Below are 27187 nucleotides of genomic sequence, written 5' to 3'. Positions count from 1 at the left end.
CCACCGTAGTAATTAAATTAACTAAATTAAAATTATTAGTATTCTTTGGCCGTTGTTTGATTTATTACATCTTGCTATGTTTTTTTTTGTAATGATTTGGCGATACGCTCCTATTAATTAGGCCTACTAGCAGAGGGATCGATGAGTTTTGAAAAGTTATGGAAATGTGGTCTAACATATAGCAATTCAGTTTTTTAAGGCCCTTCTTACATGTCCGAGCCTTTGGAAATAAGTCTCCTCCAAAACCACTGAAAGGTACGTGATCACATTTGGCACACTGATGTTTATTGAGGGGCCAGACACGACAGGCTAAGTCACTTTCCTGAATTTTAAGGATAAACACTAAAAAAAGGCAAAAAATAGCAGTAATTTGACGTCTCAGCGACCATGTTACGTCACTGTATAAACTACGCAACCTCCTATGTTGTGTACCGCCATGGCCGGATCTACAAATACCATTCCGGGCCGTTAAATAAACAGTCTTTAGTCAACCGATATCGAATATGATCGCGCAGTTGAAATTTTAATGAATTATCCTTGGAACAGAATGTATTTTGTAAATCACGGTTTGGCTCAGTGAGGAAATCGCCGTGACCATTGATATCAATGCTTAGTAGGTTCGAGTTCAATCCGCGACATGTGTACACAGCAAAATTCTGATTCTTGTTTTAAGAAAAAAAAAACTTGTTTCAAGCAAAATATTTCTTAAAACAAGTAAATTTTGACTTGTCCGTATTTCAATACTTTTTGGCTTACCAAGAATCGTAAAATTCTTAACAAGAATCACACAAATTCTTATCAAGAAAATTATTCTTACCAAGAAATAATACTTTAAGAACAATATTCTTACCAAGAATCTAATTGCTTTTTTCATTCTTGTTTTAAGCAGTATCTGCCTTAAAATAAGTAACAATTTATCGATTTTTTAAAATAGAATTCTTGTTTCAAGCAATATTTTTCTTAAAATAAGTAAGAATATTCCGATTTGTATTTTTTTGAATTCTTGTTTCAAGCAATATATTTCTTAAAATAAGTAAGAATATTCCGATTTGTATTTTATAGAATTCTTGTTTCAAGCAATATATTTCTTAAAATAAGTAAGAATATTCCGATTTGTATTTTTTTGAATTCTTGTTTCAAGCAAGATATTTCTTAAAATAAGTAAGAATATTCCGATTTGTATTTTATAGAATTCTTGTTTCAAGCAATATATTTCTTAAAATAAGTAAGAATATTCCGATTTGTATTTTTTTGAATTCTTGTTTCAAGCAAGATATTTCTTAAAATAAGTAAGAATATTCCGATTTTTATTTTTTGAATTCTTGTTTCAAGCAATATTTTTCTTAAAATAAGTAAGAATATTCCGATTTGTATTTTTTGAATTCTTGTTTCAAGCAATATTTTTCTTAAAATAAGTAAGAATATTCCGATTTGTATTTTTTGAATTCTTGTTTCAAGCAATTTTTTTCTTAAAATAAGTAAGAATATTCCGATTTGTATTTTTTGAATTCTTGTTTCAAGCCAAATATTTCTTAAAATAAGTAAGAATATTCCGATTTTTATTTGTAGAATTCTTGTTTCAAGCAATATTTTTCTTAAAATAAGTAAGAATATTCCGATTTGTATTTTTTAGAATTCTTGTTTTAAGCAATATTTTTCTTAAAATAAGTAAGAATATTCCGATTTTTAATTTTAATATTCTTGTTTCAAGCAATATATTTCTTAAAATAAGTAAGAATATTCCGATTTGTATTTTTTGAATTCTTGTTTCAAGCAATATTTTTCTTAAAATAAGTAAGAATATTCCGATTTGTATTTTTTGAATTCTTGTTTCAAGCAATATTTTTCTTAAAATAAGTAAGAATATTCCGATTTGTATTTTTTGAATTCTTGTTTCAAGCAATATATTTCTTAAAATAAGTAAGAATATTCCGATTTTTATTTGTAAAATTCTTGTTTCAAGCAATATTTTTCTTAAAATAAGTAAGAATATTCCGGTTTGTATTTTTTAGAATTCTTGTTTTAAGCAATATTTTTCTTAAAATAAGTAAGAATATTCCGATTTATATTTTTAGTTTTCTTGTTTCAAGCAATATATTTCTTAAAATAAGTAAGAATATTCCGATTTTTATTTGTAGAATTCTTGTTTCAAGCAAAACTTTTTTTAAAATAAGTAAACAAGAAGTCTATCAAATAAAAACCAGTAAATGTTTACTTATTTTAAGAAAAGTATTGCTTGAAACAAGAATTCTATCAAATTAAAATTCGTAAATTCTTACTTATATTGGGAAAAAAATTGCTTGAAACAAGAATTCTATAAAATATAAATCATTAAAAATTTATTTTAAGAACGATAAATGAATACTCATTTTAAGTAATATTTTACTTAAACAAATAAATTCAAGAATGTTATAAAACATAATATTAACAATACTGTTATTTTCATTAAGAACTACAATTTACATGACATTAGGTACAATAATATATACAACTTCTTTAAAACAAACTTGTTTTTATTAATAATAAAATGCCATCAAAAGAAAACTTAAAAACATTAAAATGGTAAAATACAAATTTCGTAAAATTCTTCTCCCGCACCTGGGCTTTAAACTATTAGGTGTCTTTAAATTTATTAATGTATACTAATGATGATTCAACAGCCTTTGTCAAGTGTACAGGTGTGTTTTCATCACAAATCACTAACTGTTAAAGGATAGTGAGGCCTACTTCTTTTCATTTTGGATAATCGAAATCCAGAAGGTAAAAAGTGGAGAGGAGAGTAACTAGAGCCTCATCTAATTTTGCTTTCTTTGTAGTTAGAATTGTTTGCTAAACTTTAATGTAGGCCATTTCTGTGTCCAAAAGCAATACCGGCATATTACCTGATCGGCGTGAAGACCAGGATTCTGGATCTTTATTCATGTTCCTAAAAATGAAAAGAGATTAATATAGTTTTAGTTATTACTGTATTTAAAATATGTGTAACATCATCAACTAATTGGGTACGGTGTGGTTTTAGAGTCCTATATCTGGGGCGGTAAACACAAAAACATGACGCAATATTAGAACGGTGGTAAGAATAATTTTACATTATAAGACATAAGGGTGGGTGGAATATGCATTTGAACTTTTTAATCACAAACTTTGCCCTGTTTATACCGATCCCAAAGACAGGCCTGTCTGTATCTATTATTTTTAGTTAAATTATTAGGGTCTAAATTTATTTTACTTTCGCTTGCGACGATTTCCCAGATGAAATGTAATCACATTAATTTACCTGTTAATTACGTAAACTTGTTGTTTTTGGCTCGAATTTTCGACTTAAAGTGAATAACTTTAATATTACTTTGATATGGCCAATTTAAATTTAGAATATTTTTTTTTCCATTTTTTGTGTTTCAAGGGACAATACATCTTTAAATGAGTGGAATAATGTATGGACATAAACTTGATATACTGTAGCTCAAATTTTTAATAATGTAGCCTACAGTTTTGTAGGTGGTCAATGTAAAAGGAAGGGGAAAGTGTGGGCTGGCCAGGAGAGCATTAATATGTCAAAAATTAATATTCATAAGTCATTTATTTAATTTTAGTTGTCAAAGGGAGGAGTGCATGACACTAGCTTGAGTCGAACCAAGCTGTTAAAAATACGTACACAATATGTACACATATTTTCCTCACTACCATTGGTCCATTATAAAACTATTTATGAATAGATAAAAGTACAAAAACATACACTGTACTTACCAGATGGAGGACTGGTGTTTCTCTTTAAAATACCAAAATAAACTATATTATTCTCTTCTTTGGAAAAATTTGCTAAGCACTTTTTTAAAAAGCTTTCTTTTGTATTTCATTCCTCTTTGCCTAGTAATAATTAATAGTATCCTTCGAACTTCTTCAATTACCTAACAAATAATTTAAGATATTGTAAATAACACAGTTTTTTAAAAAGAAATTTAATATAACAATTTTAGTTATGCAGTACGTATGTTTTTTGTTTGTTTTTTTAGTATGTTTTTTTTTAAATTTAGAGTTAGAAACATTAAGTTTTTAAATGTCATTATATTTCTCATTGGAATATGTGTATATAATATAATCCTTCGTAAATATTTCATGGCTACATTACAAAATAACTGTTACATTATAATTGTATTATCTATTATTAGGCCTTCCTTATAGTTTATGTTGCATTTTTTGTGACCAATTTCATTGTTACAAATAACATTTTTTTTGTTAGGCTGCATAGCTCCCCAACTAAAGCACAACTTAGTTTTTAAACATATTAAAACTTGAATATAAAAAATATTAAATCAATATTATTTTCTTTAGGTTGCAGTGCAATCGATTATTCAAAGCACAAACAGTTTGATTACCCAGATTCTTTCATCAGTTGAAACTGAAGTGCTAACTGCTCTACCGTTGTGTGAATATAAGGATATTGACAATCTATTTTAAGTTAAACATTTCTCAAAATAAGTATTTTTAAGAATATTAAAATAGAATTGACTTCAATTCAAGCAAAAATAGTCTTGATAGGATATACAGTAGTATGATATTGACTTCTTATCTTAAGTAAAACATTTCTCAAAATAAGTATTTTTAAAAATATTGCGAATCTCAATTTAAGCAAAAATAGTCTTGATAAGATAGTATGATATTGACTTCTTATTTTAAGTAAAACATTTCTCAAAATAAGTATTTTAAAGAATATTGCGAATCTTGATTCAAGTAAAAATAGTCTTGATAAGATAGTATGATATTGACTTCTTATTTTAAGTAAAACATTTCTCAAAATCAGAATATTGCGAATCTGAATTCAAGCAAAAATAGTCTTGATAGGATAGTATGATATTGACTTCTTATTGTAAGTAAAACATTTTTCAAAATAAGTATTTTTAAAAATATTGCGAATCTCAATTTAAGCAAAAATAGTCTTGATAAGATAGTATGATATTGACTTCTTATTTTAAGTAAAACATTTCTCGAAATAAGTATTTTTAAGAATATTGCGAATCTTGATTCAAGTAAAAATAGTCTTGATAAGATAGTATGATATTGACTTCTTATTTTAAGTAAAACATTTCTCAAAATAAGTATTTTTTTAAATATTGCGAATCTCAATTTAAGCAAAAATAGTCTTGATAAGATAGTATGATATTGCCTTCTTATTTTAAGTAAAACATTTCTCAAAATAAATATTTTTAAGAATATTGCGAAACCTAATTTAAGAAACTTTGTCTTACCTAGAAAAATATTTATTGTTTTAAGTAATTTTCAGAATTCATCAATCTTGATTTAAGAAAAATTATTCTTGATAGGGATAAATATAATATTGATTTCTTATTTTAAGTAAAATACTTTTCAAATTAAGTATTTTCAAATCTTGTTTTAAGCAAAACTATTCTTAATAAGAAGAGAATGATATTGACTTCTTATTTTAAGTAAAATATTTCTTGTAATAAGCATTTTCAAGAATATTGCGAATCTTGATTCAAGTAAAAATAATCTTGATAAGGGTAGTGTGAAATTGACTTCTTATTTTAAGTAAAATATTTCTCAAAACAAGTATTTTCAAGACTATTGCGAAACCTAATTTAAGAAACTTTGTCTTACCTAGAAAAATATTTATTGTTTTAAGTAATTTTTATAATTCATCAATCTTGATTTAAGAAAAATTATTCTTGATAGGGATAAATATAATATAGATTTCTTATTTTAAGTAAAATACTTTTCAAATTAAGTATTTTCAAATCTTGTTTTAAGCAAAACTATTCTTAATAAGAAGAGAATGATATTGACTTCTTATTTTAAGTAAAATATTTCTTGTAATAAGCATTTTCAAGAATATTGCAAAACTTAATTTAAGAAAATGTGTCTTTTCTAGAAAATTATTTCTTGTTTTAAGTAATTTTAAATCTTGACAAGAAAAAAAATACTTATTTTAAGAATTTTTTCTTAAAACAAGATTTTTTTTTCTTGCTTAGAATTTCAAATTTTGCTGTGTACTAATTGTATCACCGTTTTTATAGCTAAAAATCAAAACTAAACCACAATGTAATTATAAAACTAGCAAAAAAGATACGAACAAATGCACACAACAAAATAGAAAAAACAATCACATGAAAAAAATGTAAATGAACAAACAAAAAAAAACACACAAATAAAACGAATCCAATAGCCTAGGTGTCGTGTTTCCACAAAACAAATGTATAGTTTTGTGTCATTTTTTCAAAAATGTAAATAAAATAACACACAAAGGAATCCAATCCGCTAAATATCAAATATCAACAAAAATATACCCAAAATGTTTGTGTCCGAGCGCATCACTGTTATTATTCCAATACTTCACATCTTAATTCGATAACTTACCAATTCATATTTTATCATTAAAAAAAAAAAATCTTAAGTAGTTCCGAATTGAATTGTTGACAATTTGTTCGTTTAAAAAAACAATTTGTCAGGGGCCAGGAAGCAAATTTTTATTTCGTACAAAAGTTGGGGCCCCTTATGTGAAAGATAGCCGAACTACTTAAGTTCCTAAATATAACTAAACCTAACCCTCTAAATAATCACTCTCTCACTATAAAGTAAAAAGAACCCCATAGGCCTACATCGACATGTAAAATCCATAGCCTAATCCACTCGACTATACAGACGGCTCGACAGAAAACGTTTGTATTAGCGAATTGTTAGCTCATTTCTAACGTAGCTTATGGACATTATTAATGAATATCCATGTTTATTTTGTGAGGTGTCCCCCAACTTATACAAAAAGAAATATTGTGGCCGGGAAAAGTACGCTTTTATTATACTTAATAATCATGCCATGCGAATAATTATTAAGGTAGGCAAACCGTGCGGAGCACTGGTTTCTGGTAGACAACACTTTAATTACAAAAGTAGCAAGTACGTAACAAATCTCCCATTTAAAAAAATTGCAAAATATCAAAACCATTGAAATAAAAATAAAATATAAATAAATAAACTTAATTCGTGTTTCCGCAGCAATGTGTTTTTCATTCGATTGTTATCCACTTTTTTTTATCTCTACGTATCAAATAATTAATACACCACGAAAAACACTCAAAATAATATAGTTTTGCATTATTATACTTTCGTTATGTGTTTGCGCGCATCAGCTAATTTTACACAGCACAAATTTTCTTATTAAGCGTATTTTATTTTTTTCAGTCAAAAGTAAAGTCAAAGTTCCATATCCACTGTACTATTGCTTTAATTTTTAGCCTACATATATTGAAGTGAAGGAATAGCGTATTACAAACCAACAGTAGTTCCGAATTTTATTCTTTATACAATTTGTTTTTATTTTAATAATTTGTCAAAGTACCTTTATCAAAGTGCGCTGTTATTATACTTGCCCATGCAAAGCTGTTTAAAGACCATGCGTCGCAAGGGTTACTGCTAGTTATAGTTATATATAATTATATTCTGTCTTTTTATTTTGTAGGAAATTGTATATCATTTCAGATGTTTTGCGCTGCATTTTTATTTGTTTCGCGCTTCGTCTTGTTGGCAAAAGTAACCCTCGATTTCCGCTCGAGCTTTCTCCGTACATACCGGTAATTAATGGGATGGTATTCATTTCATTGTTTGTACATTATTAAAAAATAGTTGTTTTAATAGTGGTTGAGAAGGCGTAAAGCTACGATGCAGTAAAGACATGTATACTTGTAGCTCCTGAAATTTACACACAAATCATCACATTTTTTAGCGCTCCTTTCAAAAACAACTAAATCAGTGCCGTATTTACATAATTTGTACACTGAAAGTAAAACTCTCGATTGAATATGGAAAAATCGAAAGCTAAAAAGGACAAAATAACCTATCATCTGAGGTCCACCCCTGGCCAAGACAGCCAAGGGTCAGATTCGGAGCGGAAAAAAATATGGGTGTGGCTCAACTGAACCAGAACATCAGCCGTCAAATGCGATAACTCTCTTCAAAACTTGACCTAATACTCAACAAACTGGAGTCGATGGTTAAACGAGTCAATAAGCTAGAAGGGTAAGATGACCAAAATTGAGGAAAATGTAAAAAAAAAAACCAAGGGAGTCATCACAAAGATAACGCAATCGCTAGAATTCATGAAAAAATCAGTGGAGGACAATACAAACAAATGTAAGTCAGTTAATGAAACTTTAGATACTATTACCTATCTAGAAAAGAAAGAAAACGATCTAGAAAATAGATCGAGGAGGATTAATATTATCATTCATAACGTACCAGAAGATTACGAGAAGGGAGGCAATTTATCGTGCAAGGAATTTGTAGAATTTTTATTTACTTCGCACATGAAATTAGAGAATGGGGACGACATAGAAGTGGAACGAGTCCACAGAATCCCAATAAGGCGATCATCATCGAGGAGACAAGAACAATTAACTGTTGAGCTACGTGGGAAGGCACATTATGTTCTAAGCCAAGCAGCGAAAACATTGAAGGGCAATCCACTAAACAATAACAGTATTTATATAAGCGATGACGTATCCCTTAAGACTTCTAAGACAAACACTAAAAGTAAAACATTTAAAAAAAATTAGTCAAAGATCGGACGTAAAGTTTGCCTTCATCCCTATTAGTGTGCCACCAGTGATCAAGTACAAGACACATGCATGATGGACTTTTAAAAACATATATGTTAGATAAACAATAATTTAAAATAGGAGAAACAAGTAATTTTTATGCTAAGCCCTATAAAACAATAATTGTATTGCATTAGTCTGATATTCTATGACTTTGCAAATGTATGTTAAATTGTGTATGTTTTTTTTAATTTTTATTGGCTAGAGGTAGTACAAAATAATAATAATAATAATAATAATAAATGAAAACTTATATAGCGCCGGTATCCTCCACCCATGTGGCGCTCAAGGCGCTTTGTGCATTAACAACGTGCGAGAACATCAGCGAATAGCGACGTCTTTAGGTTGGTCTTGAAACTGTTTAGACTAGTTGAGCATTTAACTGTTGCTGGTAAGCTGTTCCATACACTTGCGGCCGCAACATAAAAAGATCTCTGACCCCACTGATTTTTCGCTCTACGCTCTTGAAGAAGGTTTTGTGACAATGATCGTAGGCCTCTGCGGGATGATTCGTAACGATCCACAAGGTCAGATAAATAAGCAGGAGCACTGTCATTTAGGATCTTGAATACAAACAACGCAAGTTTGTACTTAATACGTTGTTGAACAGGCAACCAATGCAAATCCATCAGGACAGGAGTTATGTGAGCGTTTGATTTTGTATAAGTTACAATTCTAGCTGCCATATTTTGAAAGCGCTGCAAACGTTGTATTTGAGATTTTGGTATGCCAAACAACAAGGCATTACCAATGTCAATTTTAGAAGTGACAAATGAGTGTACAATCAATTCAGCTGTTTTCTTGTTAAGATTACCGCGAATACGACCAAGGTTCCTAATCGATATGCATGCTGCTTTAGATACAGTTGTTATTTGTGCTTCCATAGTGAGATTACTATCCAGCATGATTCCCAGATTCCGGACCACCGATGAGGGAGTGATGTTAGAGTTTCCGATTCTGATATGTGTGATGTTGATTTTGGAGATGTTACATTTAGACCCGACGATAATAAACTCTGTCTTTCCATCATTCAACTTTAGGTAATTTGTTGTCATCCAATTGCGAACATCTTCTATACAGGCTTCCATCTTACTGATTGCTGCAGCAACATCCCTTTGCACTGGATTTACTGACACATAAATCTGTGTATCATCTGCATAGAAATGGAAATGTAGACTGTGTTTGCGAATAATGTCACCAAGGGGAAGCGTATAAATGGAAAACTGGCCAGGCTAAATTACTGACCCCTGTGGTACACCATATTCCAGGCAAGCTTCATCTGAGAATGCATCATTGATACAGACTAGCTGACGTCTTCCTGTAAGATATGACTGGAACCAGTTAAGAGCAACACCATTTATGCCAATGCGATTTCTCAGACGGGTTATCAGTCTTTGGTGATCAACTGTATCAAACGCTGCTGACAAATCCAATCCAGTACGTAATAGTAAAACAGTCATTTATCATAGCAATAGAGGTAGCCATTTGAACAGTACAGTAAAGCAATGGCTGAAATGCCAAGCTCAACGTTTACCATATTTTGTACATAAGTAAGTAAGTAACCACACAATAGAAACCAATGGAACGATGCTCATGAACAATGCTGTACATGCCAACATACCATACTCAATGAGTTGTATGGCTAACGTCAACCAACCTATCTTTGAAACATCATTCAAGGGATATTCATTGTTTAAAAAATGTATGTTTACTTTGTTATTATTGATTATTAACTGTAAATTAATGTAATGATTTGTTATATGCTTAGAAATGCAGACGGACGATTACACAGTGAACGATGGCAAAAACACTATGTCCATGACATACCATATTTGGATAATCTATATATAAACTAGAATTTAATTCGTCACTTTGACGAATTATAGGTGATCATTTTTATCATTTTAATGAAATTAACACTTGTTAAACGTGCATGTACGTTAACATTCGATCGTAAAAAGTTGATGTACGCCATCCTATGACATGATGCATACGCTTATAGTGCCGAGTTGTGCCTATTATATGCCATATACAATATGTACAGTATATACTGCCTACAAAACAAAGCCTAGCTAGGCTATAGGCCTAAAGACTGTGCACAAGAGGTCATTCGCCGTGAGCTACTTAAGTAGTGCATTGTTTCTCACTTGTTATAATAATTTACCATAAAACGTACATTTAAGACAAGGAATGACCTGGTTTAATGTTTTTAAAGTAATATATATTCATTATTTTTACAAAACGTCACAAATTGTAAGGAAGGTGTCTTTAAACTCTGGGGTTCCTGGGTTTAGCCAGTCAGCATTCATCATAGCTGTTATGCCACTATTTATAAGTAATTATTTTTTAATGACTTTTAAGTTTTAATAAAATTAACAATAATGGCCAATCAAGCCCAACATTTGTAAATATATAAGAATTTGTAATAATTAATGTTATCTGTTGATCTTTGTGCAATTTTTATAGTAAATTTAAGTTTAAATAAATTAAACCGTTCATTACTGTATCATAGGCCTTAATGTGTTTTTTCTATGTTAAACTTGGTTTTATGTTAATTATCATTTTCCTATGTAAGCTCTTCATTTCAACTATGAGTTGTATTTTGAGTCTTTTTATACCGGAAAAAAAACAACCTAATGTAGGTAACGTTGGTGGCTAACAGCTATAGTAGCAACGTTACTAGGCCGGTACAAGAAGGTTGGCTGTACTGGGCTGTATTCTATTATATCTTTAGTTTTGGTGGCCTTAAAAATAATTTCTTTACCAATATTGAAAGAAGTTCTTCTAAATACTCCGTAATGATAGACTCATCCTCGTGAAGTGCCCAGCTTCTCTGTTGCGCATCATCCTTACAACTTGTCAGCTCAGAAAAAATCACCTGGAGGCGCTCTTCATCCCGTCCACCTCCAACAGATACCCCTGACTACATAATAGATGGAAACAAATCATTGATAAATGTATAGTTTCTTTAAAGAGGTTTCTAAAGGGCCTACAAATTGTTAAAGGACAACATGACTGAGGACCATATTTTTACAACGTATTAGGGATGTACATACATTATGATTTCAGAACAATCGCGAGATTAAAGATATCTCCGCATGCGCTCGCCGTACAGCCGTCGTCGTAAACTACTGTGACGTCGCAGGTGCATCGAAAAATTTACTAAATGAGTCCAGATACGCAAAAGAAACAATAAAAAAAAACATTTCTTATGATTTATTTACGAAGTGTGTTTACTCGAAATGTTCACGATTTGCCAGACTTTGCCAGAAAACACATGATGTAAATTTTGCGATGCACCTGTGACATCACAGAAAGTTACAGTGACGGCTGTACGGCAAGTGCATGCATCGATATCCTTAATCTCGCGATGGTTCTGAAATCATATGTACATCCCTAATACGTTGTTAAAATATGGTCATCGGTCAAGTTGTCCTTTAATAAAGTGCTGAACCTTTATCTTTTGCATTTTATTCTATCTTTAGGGATAAGAGGGCTGAACAGCGTGCCTTCTAGATCATCTATGGTATCATAATTAACATGGTAATTTGTATACTTGGTATGATTTTTTGATACAGTATGCCAATATACTGTAATTCATACCACTAAGCAAAATATTGTTGGATGTAGAATATTATTATGAGGACATTCATCAAATATTGTTTGAGAAATAACTGTTTCTGTAAACTAACTAACTGTACAAATAGGAACTCTCTTGGGAAATATGATATATTAATATTATTTATATACAACAGTTGATAATTTAGCTTTGCAAGCAATCATATGCTATTATTATTATGAGGTTGATCTTTAAACAGTGACTCGGGATGTTTACAGTAGTTTGATAGGAGAAAGAAAATCTATATACAGTCCACTCTCTGAACACCAGAAACTCTTCCAATACCAGATTTTTCTTGAAGTTCAAAAGGTCCCAAATTCATTTTTACCAATAAAAACACATTCCGAATACCAGAATTTCCGGAAAACCAGACATATTTGGCCAGCCCAAAGGTGTCCGGTATTAGGAGAGTTGACTGTACTGACATTACCCTCAAAATTAATTATGTAAATAAATATAAAAATATGTAAATATAACTGATATAATTGAAAAATAAACATTTTGATTAACTTACTGTATTCAATGTTTTTATAATATTATCCATTACCATGGCAACACTTGGCACGGAATCTTTAACATGATTCAACACCATGGCAACAGCCACTTTTGATTTATTAAAACTGAGGTTTGTGTTAACTCGCACTATTTCAACTAATTCAGGACCAAGATTTGAAGCTATTGCACTGTCTGAGCGTGCTCTGTGTGTTGGACTAATCAACGACTCCATGGTTGGTGACTTTGCAAGTTCACGTGGTGATAATGGTGCTCGGTATTTTCGTGCGGGCGATGGCATAGGACTCGTGGAAGCATCAACAGGCTGCGATGTTGACGATTGCGACGTTGAGTCTGGAGGTGGAACGGGGATTACAGATTGCACTTGTTGCGCTGGAGGTGAGGGCGCTTTAATTGATTTAGTACTAGATGCTCGTTTGACAGGTGAGTTTTGTGGTGACGTCGGAGGCGTGTTGTCTTTTGTAAATGAGTTTCGAGTTTGTTGAGAGGATGATAGTTGGCTAGGGGGCGCTGCTGGTGCTACTCTCTTTGGTTGAGGTACATTTTCACCTAGCTGTTCACGCATGATGGTTTGACGATGTTCAACAAGCTTCCTACAAAAAGATTAAAATTGATTAGTAAGGCCCTTCTGCATACAACTTCATACATGTCAACACTCCCGTTTTGGCCGGGAGACTCCCGTATTTTAGACTTGTCTTCCGGCCTAATATTGTGCTCCCGGTTTTCCACATTTTCTCTGGGTTACAAAGATAACTGAATGTTGATGCATTTGTGTGGTTTTCTATAATGTTAATATAACAAAAAGGCTTACACAAGCAAATTTATGATATTTAAACCATTGTATGACCATCTGCGGTCATCATTTTTTTATTTTCTTCACAACGGAAAGGGGATTCCCCTCACATAGCCACCACGCAATACTGTTTGTGACGTTACACACTGCACTCCTTACCTCTCGATAATAGATAGAGGGTGCTGTTGACCTAAAAAAAAAACCACTTCCCGTTTTTTTTAATTCAGATGTTGGCATGTATGCAAGTTTGTAAAGTATACATAGGATACTAAGTTGCACTAACAAAAGTAATAATGAAGTATACTAATTACTAACATAGTAACATAGAAATATTATGCTAATGTTGAATAAGGAGCAACATTTTCATTGAAAGAGATTCAACCAAAGCTCTGTCAACACTATCAAACTTTATGCGACAAACAAATGTGATGTGCCAATATGGACATGATGATGTCATATTACTACCATATTTGGGCAAATCACACTTTTTTTGTCAAATTAGTTTGATAGTGTAGACAGAGCTTAAGTATGGACGAGTGCAGCACTAAGACACTCTGTTTGCTAAAAGTGGCTGGCAAGATTATTTGTAAATTAAATCAGGGATGTCACCACGCTGGTCGGCCCCGACCAGCACTCAACATTTCCGACCAGGATTTACAGGCTGCCGACCACCACTATTATTTATTAATCATTACGATATTTATATTAGGCCTAGGCCTAACTAAAATTCGTACTAAAACATTTTACCTAGCACATCTTTAATAACAGACAAGCTAGCCTCATATAGATAAGACAAAAGACTACAGCAAATGTTTCCGTGGTTACGTACGTTACTTTATTTGTAACACAATACCAGGCCTACTCTACACACACAGCACAGTGTACAAGTTTAAAGTTCACATAGCGACCATTCAAGCGTTTTATTTTGCACAGATTAAAAATACAAACAAGTACGCAGTAATTAAAAATGTACAACTACATAGACCTACCTAAACAAAATCATTTTTAATTGCTGAATGTTTTGTCACCCTGCTTTAATTATATTATGTTACTAGTTTTACATTTTTGTACTCTACGAACTATTAAAAAAAATAAAAAAACATGCGCATGGTTCAGTGAGACCGGGCAAGTTCGTTCGTTTATGATCGCCGAGCATGGTACAATAATTACACGTCCCTGGGATAACTTCAGGTTGCTGAACTTCAGTTAACCCATAAACACGTGTCTGTTCTTGCCGGCCATGCACTACATGCTTGCCGCACAGTTGTGAAACAAAAAATCTGGGATTCGCGAATACGCTAAAAAACTCTCGCGCAAAAGAACACGAACATTATATCGAGCAACAAGTAGTAAAGTCTAGGCTAATAATTTATCTACAGTATATGATTAGGGATTAGGCCTAAATAAGGAAGGGCCTGTTTTTGTGGAATTCAGATTTTGGGGCATCTATCTAAGCCTTGGCGCATGGCTAGGCCTAGTCAATGGTCGTAGTTTCTACAAGGGCAAGGCTAGGCCTATTAGCCTGACGCGATCTATTGCTATTCATTTCGTAAGCGTTTTTTTGTTTTCGCGAATAATAACGGCGACTCCCCGGTGGTACAAGGTTAGGCCTAGACCTGACGCAATTTGTTGTTATTTATTTTCATAATTCTTTATGTTTCGCTAAAATAACGACAAACCCCCGGGGGGGGAATACCCCGGGTTCCCCCCCCCCCCGGGGTTTGTCGTTATTTTAGCGACCGGCACTCCAAAAAGCTGGTGACATCCCTGTAAATATAGGCCTACAATGGAAAACTGTTGATGACCTCTGACCTGATTCAATCCAGAAACAGTAACTGGTTCAACATGATAGTTACTATTCTGTGTGGCTGATTAATTAACTTATTAATTAATTAGTGCTTTTCACATTTTCTGTTGATTATTCAGCACTTAGTAGAGGCGCCCTGCAATTTGCGCTATATAAATTGAACATTATTATTATTCTTATTACTAACTAAGGCAATCTAACAACAGGACACTGAGCTTGCCTTGCCAACATAGGAACTTTGATCTTATGTCTGGCTGCGACAAATACCAACAATACTGTACAATGTACATTGTCTGCGGCGCGCTGTGTCTGTTAAGACGTGTGGAACTGATTGTGTCGCAGCCACAGATAAACCCTTCGATCTCCAGAGCTCAGCATCCTGCTGTTAGGATTGCCTTGGTTAACTTAACACACTTAACTGTAAGCTTTTTCTTTGTTCAGCTGTGTAAACCCCATTCTTATTGGTTGCTGCTATATGAAGGAACTCCATTGCACGATCAATAGACGCAAGAACTTGATCTGATGGTAACTAAAAACACATAAAATAATTAATTTGTGATTTAACATAAATAGACCCTATTTCACATTATGATTGGGTCCTGTGACGCTCCAGGATCGGGTACAAGTTTTTCAACCCTGTTCTTAGCGTGTTTACACTTGCGTTCGCAAAACCTGAGGATTCATTTACATTTTCTTAAGCCATTGGTCATGGTTCACTTTATAAGCCAGCCCAAACATAAAAGCCGCTACTGGACCCACCTCGAGAGGTGGTCCAGGTCTGCATCCGGCCCAGGGCTGGCCTAACTTTATGAAGTTTTTACACTTATCGATTGCCGACCCAGAGCCAGCTCAAATCGTAAGTGTAAATGGGGTCATAGAGTCTGAGAGATTTGAAATGCGTGACATTTTTTTTAATGGGGAAGGACAGGGAATTCTAGAACCGCCTGTAGCGTCTAGACAAATTTGGCACTTTTAGATTTTTTCTTCATTTTTGTTTCAACAAGCGTGTGCAAGAAAGAGGGCTGGTAGGATTCGCATGTAAACTGTTGTGGCGGCCATATATGATAACAACACCACCGCGCCATTGTATTTTATTCCAGATTTTTTTAACTGTTTTATATTTTTAATAAATTTGAATGCATTTCCTCTCAAATACACAGCTGTTCCAGAAATATGAATTAAGTGCAGCGCCCCCAACGTTTCATAGCGTTTTATGGAGTAGCGATTCCGAAAACATATTGTATACAAACCACATGAGGAACCCGGAAGCAATCAAGCATAAAACGACTGTTTTTTAATAGCCAATAAAAACAAATAAAGACCGCGAAAGTCAGAAAAATAATGAATATTCATTAGAACAACCCTGGATGAAGGTGAAAAACATGTTGTCGTCGTTTTATCACGTGGATTTTAAGAGGTAATGTAATTGAAAATTGTACACCCAACGCCAGTTTTTTTCTCAAGCGATACATTTAAAAAGTAGGTATAAATGTTGTTTTCCATATCAGTTTAAAAATAATTTTTTCTGTTGAATTCTTTGATTTAGTTGGATACTTTAGTTACCCTTGAATGTTTTAACAAGGATCGTATTCATATTGCCTGGCTGGATTTTTTCCTACGCTAGCTTATAATAGGCTATGCCCAGGCCCCATTGCGTGGTTAAAACCAGCTGTGTAAGACTAATGGCTGTTTATTTTTAACACGTAAACATGTATATTCGGAGGGCCTGAGTGACAGTTGACCTGTTATAAAGCTGATTAATTACTTGTTCCTGGTCCTAATTAAAAATTAGGCCTAGTCTAGGCCTAAGCTTTTTTAATAATCATTCATATTGGGAGAGGAGTACAGAGTAGGCCAGGCTACAGGCCTAGCCTAGTAGCCTAGCTAGGCCTATATAATAGGCTAGGCTACATCATCAGCAGGTTAAAGGCTAGCAGCCTACCTAGCATGTCTTAGTCAAAGATCTGTAATATATTAATAGAAAGAAGATATAGAGTACTGTGACATTAGATATTTAATCATAAATGCAAATTTCTTTCATATTTGTATTGTATATTTATTATTTTGATATGCAATCACAATCTAAATCAGTAAATAACATCAATTTCCGTTATCAATCAATAATTATTAATATATAAACCAAATTAAAATAAAATAACTGTTTATTTTTAACACGTAAACATGTCTATTCGGGGGCCTGAGTGACAGTTGACCTGTTATAAAGCTGATTAATTACTTGTTCCTGATCCTAATTAAAAATTAGGCCTAGCCTAGGCCTAAGCTTTTTTAATAATCATTCATATTGGGAGAGAGGAGTACAGAGTAGGCCAGGTTACAGGCCTAGCCTAGCTAGGCCTATACTATATATATGCTAGGCTACATCATCAGCAGGTTAAAGACTAGCAGCCTACCTAGCATGTCTTAGTCAAAGATCTGTAATATATTAATAGAAAGAAGCTATAGAGTACTGTGACATTAGATATTTAATTATAAATGCATATTTCTTTCATATTTGTATTGTATTATATATGCAATCACAATCTAAATCACTAAATAACATCAATTTCCGTTATCAATCAATAATATATATAAACCAAATTAAAATAAAATAGCTTCCAAAAAATTAAATTCATTTACAATTCATATACCATTTGTTAAATATTTACAAAATCATTGTTCTAGCAATAACACAAAAAAATACTACCATTCATACAGTATACTGTACATAATAATATGCAATACTGTAACAATTAACTGAGAAATAGCAAACTATTCCTCAACTTTTCTCCACTTAGTTACCGGCCTATTTACTTCATGCTGGATCTCAGGTGAAATAAACGTCAGATGTTACTTCATGATTTCCCACAAAACTTTTTCCATGGTACTGCTGTCGAGGAATTAATTTTTTCTAAATACCTCGTCCATTTTTGTACATAGAGGTCCAGTTTCAAATCTCTTGGTTCATAGTAGTTCACTATATAAAATATATAAAAGAAATATGGCATTAATTTTTATATTATTTGCATGTTTTAGACATAATTTGAAAGGTGTATAATGTAGGACTGACCAAGTCTTTGACCTCTTGTTCTTTTAGATTTAGTCTGTGGCCAGTCTCTGCAATCTTACTATGCTGTTTTGTCACAAGTGACACTGAGAGTTCATTTCTTAAATGCTCAAGATTCTCTTCTAAAGACTGGATTTTAATCATTGTACTTTGTAGCATGTCGATGTGCTGCAGCTTCTGATTTTCTCTTTCTGCTAGATGATCACCTGAGATTAAACAATATTGGTCAACCAAATAAACGTCAATCTGCATAAAAAATGAGCATCAAAATTATTATATTTAAAAAATGTTAACAACTATTTCTTGTAGCAGATAATGATAATATATGGATAATTCATAGGAAAATATGTTCCAGCCAAAGGTTTGCTTTATTATGCATAAAAACAGGATAAACAATTTTGAAATTCTATGCTCAAAGGGACAATGTATATTTAAAGAGCAACTTGACCAATTGAGTTATTATGTAATGTCAATGTAAAGTTGAAACAACATTTGAATTTACCAGTCAAGATGTCAGCATCCTGTCGCATGTTGAATATTATAACATATTGACACCTGGAAAAATAGTTGATTGAGGAAATATTTAATAAAGAAAAGAGGTATATTTATAAATTACTGTAACAATTGTTTGTTTCGACAGTTATTTTATACTAACATTGTTCTTTAATATGAAGTACAAACACACATTTCATTGTTTGGAGTGTGTATTAAACTTTCTAAGAGGTGGTTATGATTATTTACCTATCCTGTTTAATTCAATGTATACCAGGTATGGCCTAAAAACGCTGTGCGATATTGTTTTGCTTCTTTTTTTCACTTCCATGGTCTACAAAAGACTTGTAGGCCTTGAGATATCTACAGGCTTGAGGAACATTGTTGGTTCTGATGTCATCTTGATTACAAAAACAATAGATGCAACTGTACTTTCCTTTAAAAATAAATCAATTTTTAAATCTACAGTACTTCAAATTTTGTGTCCAAACAAATCCAAACAAGAGAGCTAATAGCCAAAATATTAAACCATTATTATGCTGTAAAAATGTATTAATATTATTAAGGCCTAGCCTAGGCTGTGACTGTCACTCAGTCACACCAGCTAGCCTAAAAATGCACCAGGAAAGCAATAATTATTATTATAAACACATGCCATTAATTATTTGGTAACAGTTATAATGATTACATTTAGGATTAGGGTAATTAAAGGTTTAACTATTACGAATTTTCTATGTTTCGGCCTAGCTTCATTCTAGGCCCACATTACTGTCACGGTCATCGCGGGCGTCAACGCACTTTCTAAGCCTATCGCCAAACCGTTTTCTCGCCGATAACAATAACAATGTATAAAAGAGTTGCAAAATATGCGAGTTTTACTAAAAACTGAACCAGGCTATATTAACAAAACTAGTATTATTTTGTTTATATAATAATGATGGACTATATTCTAGTTCGTTCTTTTTCTAAAAAAATGAATTATATCCAAAAATAAAGTAAAGAATACAATGATATTTTCTACTTACGATTGTTTACTATTTCATTACACAGTTTATCTCAACTTCCTGGTTTATGTGCGGGAGAGTATTTCAGTGAAATGGACAATATCCTCGTTTATTTATTAATTTATAGTAAAGAAACAATAAAATATTTATTTTTTAATTGAACATACACTTTTTTTAATCGTTTAGTTTTGTATAAAATGTTTTTACTACATAAAAACTGACGATAGCGAAATTTAATTTGGCGTTCGCGAAATAATGGTTTGTAAACAAAAATTATATGTCCGCGCGACTCGGGGGAGCCTCGTCTGCTAACACTGAGGGCGCTTGACTTTTTCTGATACCTTAACACTAGTTAAAACAGCTGTGAATAGTATACAAAATAGTCATGCATAGACTTGATAAATGCATGACAAATGTGTGATCATCACATGTGTTTGTACAAAATGCATGTTTCATTAAAAATCACTTTGAAATGCCACACAAATCGAGCTGGTTCATAACTATGCTTTAATAAACTTTTGCTTTAAGAAGAAATGCTTTAATACTGCCTCATGCTTCGATTACAACAAGGGTTAGGGTTACTATAAAATTAGTGCATGCATCGATATCCTTAATCTCGCGATGGTTCTGAAATCATATGTACATCCCTAATAATGAAATTAGATTATAAAGTTCAAACTTTATGTGACAAAAAAAGTGTGATGTGCCCATATATGGATACGATGATGTCATATCACTACCACATTTGGGAATACCTTATTTGGGCGCATCACATTTTTTGCCACATCTAGTGTAGACAGAGCTTAGGACAAAGTTGGTAATTATAAATTAACACACAGTATGTAAACCAGCATTTAAACACACACAACGAACATGATCACTTATGTTACAACACAACATTGGAATGGTTCACTGTACATCATCTCAAACGTCCATCCATCAATGATGTATTATTACACATATATATAGGTAACTTTATTCCAAAAAATGTAACAAAACCACGCACTGTGGATTTACAAAATCTGATAAGTTCTTACATGCATGCATCCTACAACAAAAACAAATATAAAATAACGTAAAAATAAAGATTCAAAATAACAAAAGCCACTTATTTCTTATTTATTATTACACATAGCAATAAGTTTATGTAATTAAATGTAATGTTGCCCATATATGGACATGATGATGTCATATCACTACCATATTTGGACATATCACTACCATATTTGGCCATATCACTATCATATTTGGGCATATCACTACCATATTTGGGCACATCACACCGGTGACTGGTGTAATTGATAACTTCTAATGTTAGTTGTTTAAAGCCCCATTCCCTACGTTTTTTAGATCTAATTTAAGATCACAAACTATATTTAATGTAAAAATAATACTATATGGTCCTATTGCGATAACTTTTTTCGTCTTTAAACGGTTAAAAATGTGAAAAATAAATCGATTCTTATAATTATAGCGGCCCGCTATAAATCCCAAAATGCATTGCGCGCGGATTGATATTTTTGTTTTTCACCTGTAATTCGCCCACTTTTCGATCGATCGTGAAGCCAAAACAAATGGAAGACTCCTAACTTTTCAGCGAAAATACCGGGTTTTCCCCAATTTGTATCAACGGAGTCTGGCAAAAATAGAAAGACAATTAATGCAGCAACTATACAACGTCAGGCTAGGTATATAGCTAGCGTACGATGTTCGTACGTTATCGATGTTTACCAGCTAGGCCTACAAAACTAAGTCTAGCTAGGCTAGGCCTAAGACCGTCCACGAGAAGTCGATCGCCGCGAGCTACTTAGGTAGTGCATTGTTTCTCACTTTTTATCATAATTTACCATAAAACGTACATTTAAGACAAGGAATGACATGGTTTAATGTTTTTAAAGTAATATGTATGTATTATTTTCCAAAAAACGTCCAAAATTGCAGGGAAGGGGTCTTTAAAAAATTTGTATAAAATTGAAATATAAAATAATAACATTTATTAATACTAAATGCTTTTAGTAGGCGTGCACCTACAATATACCATAATTACGAACATTACATTTTGTGTAATGCACCTTTTCAATTGAATGACTCACAATACGACTCCCGGGAGAGGTGCGTCATGGGTGCATCATTTACAAATAATTATTGACGCAGGGGTGCAACAAAAAACTTAAATGGTAGGTTACATCAATAAACAATGGTATTTTCAATGTATGTCACTCTACCACTCACCCACTATATTATAACCAACAAGGTAATGTTCTTAATATGTTAAATGACGCACATCAGACAAATGTGTGTGTGTGGGGGGGGGGGGGGGGTCATAGAGTGGGTCATACAATTGACAAGTGATATAGGCTTTAAATTATGCACATTTGTCATTGTCAAAATGACCCACTATACGACCCCCAGGAGAAGTGCGTCATTTACAAATAATTATTGACTCAAGGGTGCATCAAAAAACCTAGATGGTACATCATATCAATGAACAATGGTGTGTCAATGTCAATGTCAATTACCACCCACCATATAATAAACAACATGGTCACAGTGCGTCATGGTCACCTAAAGGTAATACATATTTTTTACACACGGGTGCATACTTTGGACAAATGACACACCTCGCCCGGAGGTCGTATAGTGGGTCATACAATTGACAAGTGCATTAAGATTATAGAAGATGTGCCGGATCCTTTTTTTATAAACAAGGCCAAGTCATTAAGTCGCGTGCTACAATGCATAGTGATACCGGACCGGCAGACATACCGACAGACAAACTGACCGACCGACAGACAGAACAACCGACATAGTGAACTATAGAGTCGCGTCCACGCGACTAAAAACCTACCACTGATCTAGGCCTAATCATTTTCGTTATATTTTACGGTTTTTACATGATCGTCTAGCCTGGCCGCCTAGGCCTAGATAGGCCCTCCCCTACATCGCAAGCATGCTGTGTTTCAATTTCCATCCATGTGATTAAATGTTTGATAAATAGAGAAAGAAGGCCTAGGCTAGCTAGGCTATGATGCAGCAGGGCAGTCACTTCTCTCCCTGGTCTAGATTCTTAGCCAATTTCTTTAGACCTAGGCCTATAGATCTTCAAGTAGCTAGGCTAGCTAGCTAGGCCAAACACATCCCACTTCCATCCATCCATCATACTGCGCGAGAACAGACCGTCCTTACCTCATCTTTTGTGACATAATTCGCCGGTACGTATCCTACCGTACCGGACTGATCGGACATAACTTGCCACCAATGACCGTTGCTTTTGTCAAGCAAGGTAAACCGTTGCCCTTTCTGAAAGTTCATAGACTTCCCATCTTTACTTTGATAGTCATACAAAGCTCGAAACATTGTTGTTGTTTATTTACAACAATCATTCGGCGAACTGAAAGACCTTTATTAGTTTCATGGGCGTCGCCATCACAGTTTATATGGGAGGCCCTCTATTGTCGACAAGAAATCACAAACTTTCTTTAAAAATAAATAATAAATGTTGTTGGCGGCGCATAACGGCAATATTGAATAAACTTTTAAAACGTTTTTATTTCATTTATTTAAAACATATTTCTACAGAATAACATAATTCAGAAAATAAAATGTAAACAATCGGGTTTACCTATGGTCCTTCCCTGCAATTGTTGATGTTTTGATATTAAAAACATTAAACCAGGTCAGCGAGACGCGCTAAACTACAGTTAATAATAGGCATACAATGACATTTACATTGAAATATCAAAATAGGAAAAATAGGATAAGATAATTAAGATATAATTAAATTAAATAAGATATTTATCGATACAAATTAACCGATAAAGTTCCTGAAAAATCAGATATTTCGGATAAATGCGATACTTTTTTACATAAAATACACATTGTTGCGTTGTGATTGGACACTTGTGTCCGGTAATGACTGTTCATGCGCACTTTATTTTTGCTTTAATCATCTGTTTGGTTGACTGATCATTTGTTTTACGCTGCGGGGGAAACACAGCCTTAAATCTCGGTTCCCACTAGGACGCAGCGCAAGGACGTAGACGCAAGGCAAGCGATCGCGAGTTGACCAATCACACTCGACTGTTGGAATAATCCATCGCTTGAGATTGGTCAAATCACGTTGCGTTGCGTTACGGCCTTGCGTTGATCTAACTTTGTATTTTTTCTTTTTCTGTCTCAAAATGTCATTTTTTTGTAATTGTAATGCGTCTTTCTATGTTTTATGTTTCATGTTTCATGTTTCATTTTGTAGACTACAAAGACAAGCCTCTTTGGCTTCTTGAACATAAACAATGTAAACTGTCTGTTGATGAAGTTGGAACCAAGCTTTACGCTATATTTTAAACTTCGTTCTCACTAGACACACAACGTAAGGGATTTGACCAATCACAAGCGATAGATTATTCGAACTGTCGCTTGTCTTTGGTCACTGCTCCCTTGCGTTGCGTCTACGTTCTTACGATGTGTCCAAGTGAGAACTAAGCTTAGCGCAACGTAAGGGATTTGACCAATCACAAGCGATAGATTATTCGAACTGTCGCTTGTCATTGGTCACTGCTCCCTTGCGTTGCGTCTACGTTCTTACGATGCGTCCAAGTGAAAACTAAGCTTAGCGCAACGTAAGGGATTTGACCAATCACAAGCGATGGATTATTCGAACTGTCGCTTGTCATTGGTAACTGCTCGCTTGCGTTGCGTCTACGTTCTTACGATGCGTCCAAGTGAGAACTAAGCTTAGCGCAACGTAAGGGATTTGACCAATCACAAGCGATGGATTATTCGAACTGTCGCTTGTCATTGGTCAGCTCGCTTGCGTTGCGTCTACGTTCATACGTTGCGTTCAATTGAGAAACAATGAGGTTGTTATCATGATTTATTTATCAACAATTTATCTAACAGTACGTTAGCAAAGGAGTTAATTTTTAGTATTGACATAATTTGATTCATCAACTCCACTAATATGAATAACAACTATGTGTGCGTTTGACATGAACATAATGAAACAAACATTTACTACTTTTGGTTAAACATAAATATTTTATCTGAAGCACATAAGAAGATTTAATAATTATTACTTCTTTGAAACATAAATATTACGATGAAATACGTTTATGTATATATGCATTATGTATACAACTAATGGCAAAATGAAGACTTTAACAGATGGACTCGTATCAGTCTTCTCTCAACGGTTTGTAAACAAATAAATAATTAATCAAAGGATATATCTGATAATTCAATTAAACGTTTACAAACTTAACAACACGATCGAAGAACAACGCAACCAGATCTTAGTATAATCCTATAAAGGTTAAAATTATTGTAGAACAACATAATACATGCAACATCAGTAACAAACTCATAATTTATTTAGTATAGGCCTGGTGATACAATTTATCTAATCAATGTTGTAAATTGTCTAACAGCAATATCATAATTTAATGAAGACCCCCAAAAACAAGTGTTATAAGTTGGAAAGAATCACGGAGGTAAGTTTCATTCGCGGATACGAGTGAGTGAACTTACGGAATTGCGGAAATCGTCAACGAATCAGTACTGAAATACGTAACAAGATGTTTATCTTTAGCGTTATCATGTTGTTGGTTGTTGTACCGTTTTCAAGCTGTTCTAGTCGTGAGTATGCGTTCAAGTACTTCAACTTGTTTTACTTTTTAAATAAAAAAAATATAGGCCTAAATAAGAATTGATTGAAAGTCGTAATTCTCCACAATTTTACACAATCGTTTTTATATTGAGCAATTCCCAACCGAGATTCTCTTTCTACAAAAAACTGGTCAATACTGTAGAACATAGAAACAACAATTGCCCGACTGATTTTTTTTTTTAAACTTATAATGTGTGGATTGAAAAATTTAATTCTCCGCAATTTTACACAATCATTTCTATCTTGAGCAACCGTCATTTCTTTTCTACAGAAAACTGGTTAATTCTGTAGAACATAATTATAAACAACAATTGCCCGACTAATTGTCTTTTTAAATCAATAACATTTGAGAATCCATTGGAAATTATAATTGGCTACAATTTTACACAAATGGTTTATCTCTCTTGATCAATTGTGATTCTGTTTCTACATAACATACTAAAAATTATTTGACTATGAGTTTAAACAATAACATGAAGTCAGTCAGACGATTGTTGTTTATTTAATTTTACATAAGTTAAGAAGGCTATGTTATTGGTAAATTGTATTGACCTGGTACACCAAGCTTTGGCGCATGTGCAGGTTTAGGTTTTGGCGAAAGAGTAGGTGCTAACTTTCCGTGTACAGTTAAAACTGGACACCTGGTAGTAAACTTACTCGATTTATTTACCAAAGTATACACGGAAATCAAATATTTTTCATCAATAGGTAATAATTGATAAAATTCACACTTTTATAAATGGGATAACTGGGCCGTGGCAATTACTGATTAATTACTATTTGTACATTTGTAATCTAATGTAATTTTATGTATTATGTGTACCCTATTTTATACTATATAGCACGGCCTGATTAAATGACAATAATTGTTGTTAAAACTATATTATAAAAACACATGGATGGGTAAAAATAACTAGTAATAATGGGAGTATGTTTCTATACGTGTATGATCCAAAACAATTTCCGCGGTAATAATGTGCAGCGCATTGAGAGCTTGATAATATATGCACTATTATAAGAATGAACTATTATCCTTATCCTTATCCTTACCGTTACCGTTACCGTTACCGTTACCGTTACCGTTGCCGTTGCCGTTGCCGTTGCCGTAGCCGTTGCCGTTGCCGTTGCCGTTGCCGTTGCCGTTGCCGTTGCCGTTGCCGTTGCCGTTGCCGTTGCCGTTGCCGTTGCCGTTGCCGTTGCCGTTGCCGTTGCCGTTGCCGTTGTCGTTGCCGCTGCCGCTGCCGCTGCCGCTACCGCTACCGCTACCGCTACCGTTACCGTTACCGTTACCGTTACCGTTACCGTTATCATATCATAATCATTATTATTATTATCATTATTAGGCCTATCATATTAAAACCATCAATAACAATTAGATAGTATAGGATTATCCGGATATATTACCTTTAAGGTTATTTTGAAAATATAAAATATTGTGATTACCTAAATTATCAATCACGCTATTTTTCTATTAATACAATAGTATCAGTAGGCCTATATACATTTATCCGTGTATTATTATTATCTTATTTCTCTTTTTGCAGAATGTAACATGGATATTCATCTTGAATCTGAGAACTCATCATATGTATTTTGGTCTCCTAATTATCCGAATGATTACAAC

General features: G+C 33.2%; 1 protein-coding gene and 1 long non-coding RNA gene across 2 annotated transcripts; both read right to left on the bottom strand.

The window, feature by feature from the left end:
* Positions 1-11059: 11059 nt before the first annotated feature.
* On the bottom strand, positions 11060-23324 carry LOC140059184 (NCK-interacting protein with SH3 domain-like). Its single transcript, XM_072105042.1, has 4 exons — positions 23085-23324; positions 15758-15867; positions 12740-13331; positions 11060-11529 (listed from the first exon to the last, which is right to left on the bottom strand). Exons 1-4 carry the CDS (start codon positions 23253-23255, stop codon positions 11329-11331), a joined length of 1074 nt encoding a protein of 357 aa, XP_071961143.1. The 5' UTR covers positions 23256-23324; the 3' UTR covers positions 11060-11328.
* Positions 18178-19980, bottom strand: LOC140058653 (uncharacterized). The gene is made up of 5 exons (XR_011847034.1): positions 19920-19980; positions 19144-19330; positions 18905-18957; positions 18406-18648; positions 18178-18312 (listed from the first exon to the last, which is right to left on the bottom strand). It is a non-coding gene; the product is annotated as an uncharacterized lncRNA (long non-coding RNA).
* Positions 23325-27187: the final 3863 nt, after the last annotated feature.

This window comes from Antedon mediterranea, chromosome 9 (assembly GCF_964355755.1).
Source record: "Antedon mediterranea chromosome 9, ecAntMedi1.1, whole genome shotgun sequence".
NCBI classification, from domain to species: domain Eukaryota; kingdom Metazoa; phylum Echinodermata; class Crinoidea; order Comatulida; family Antedonidae; genus Antedon; species Antedon mediterranea.
Note: the sequence above shows the minus strand (reverse complement) of the source record. Positions and strands in the feature narration are given on the sequence as shown.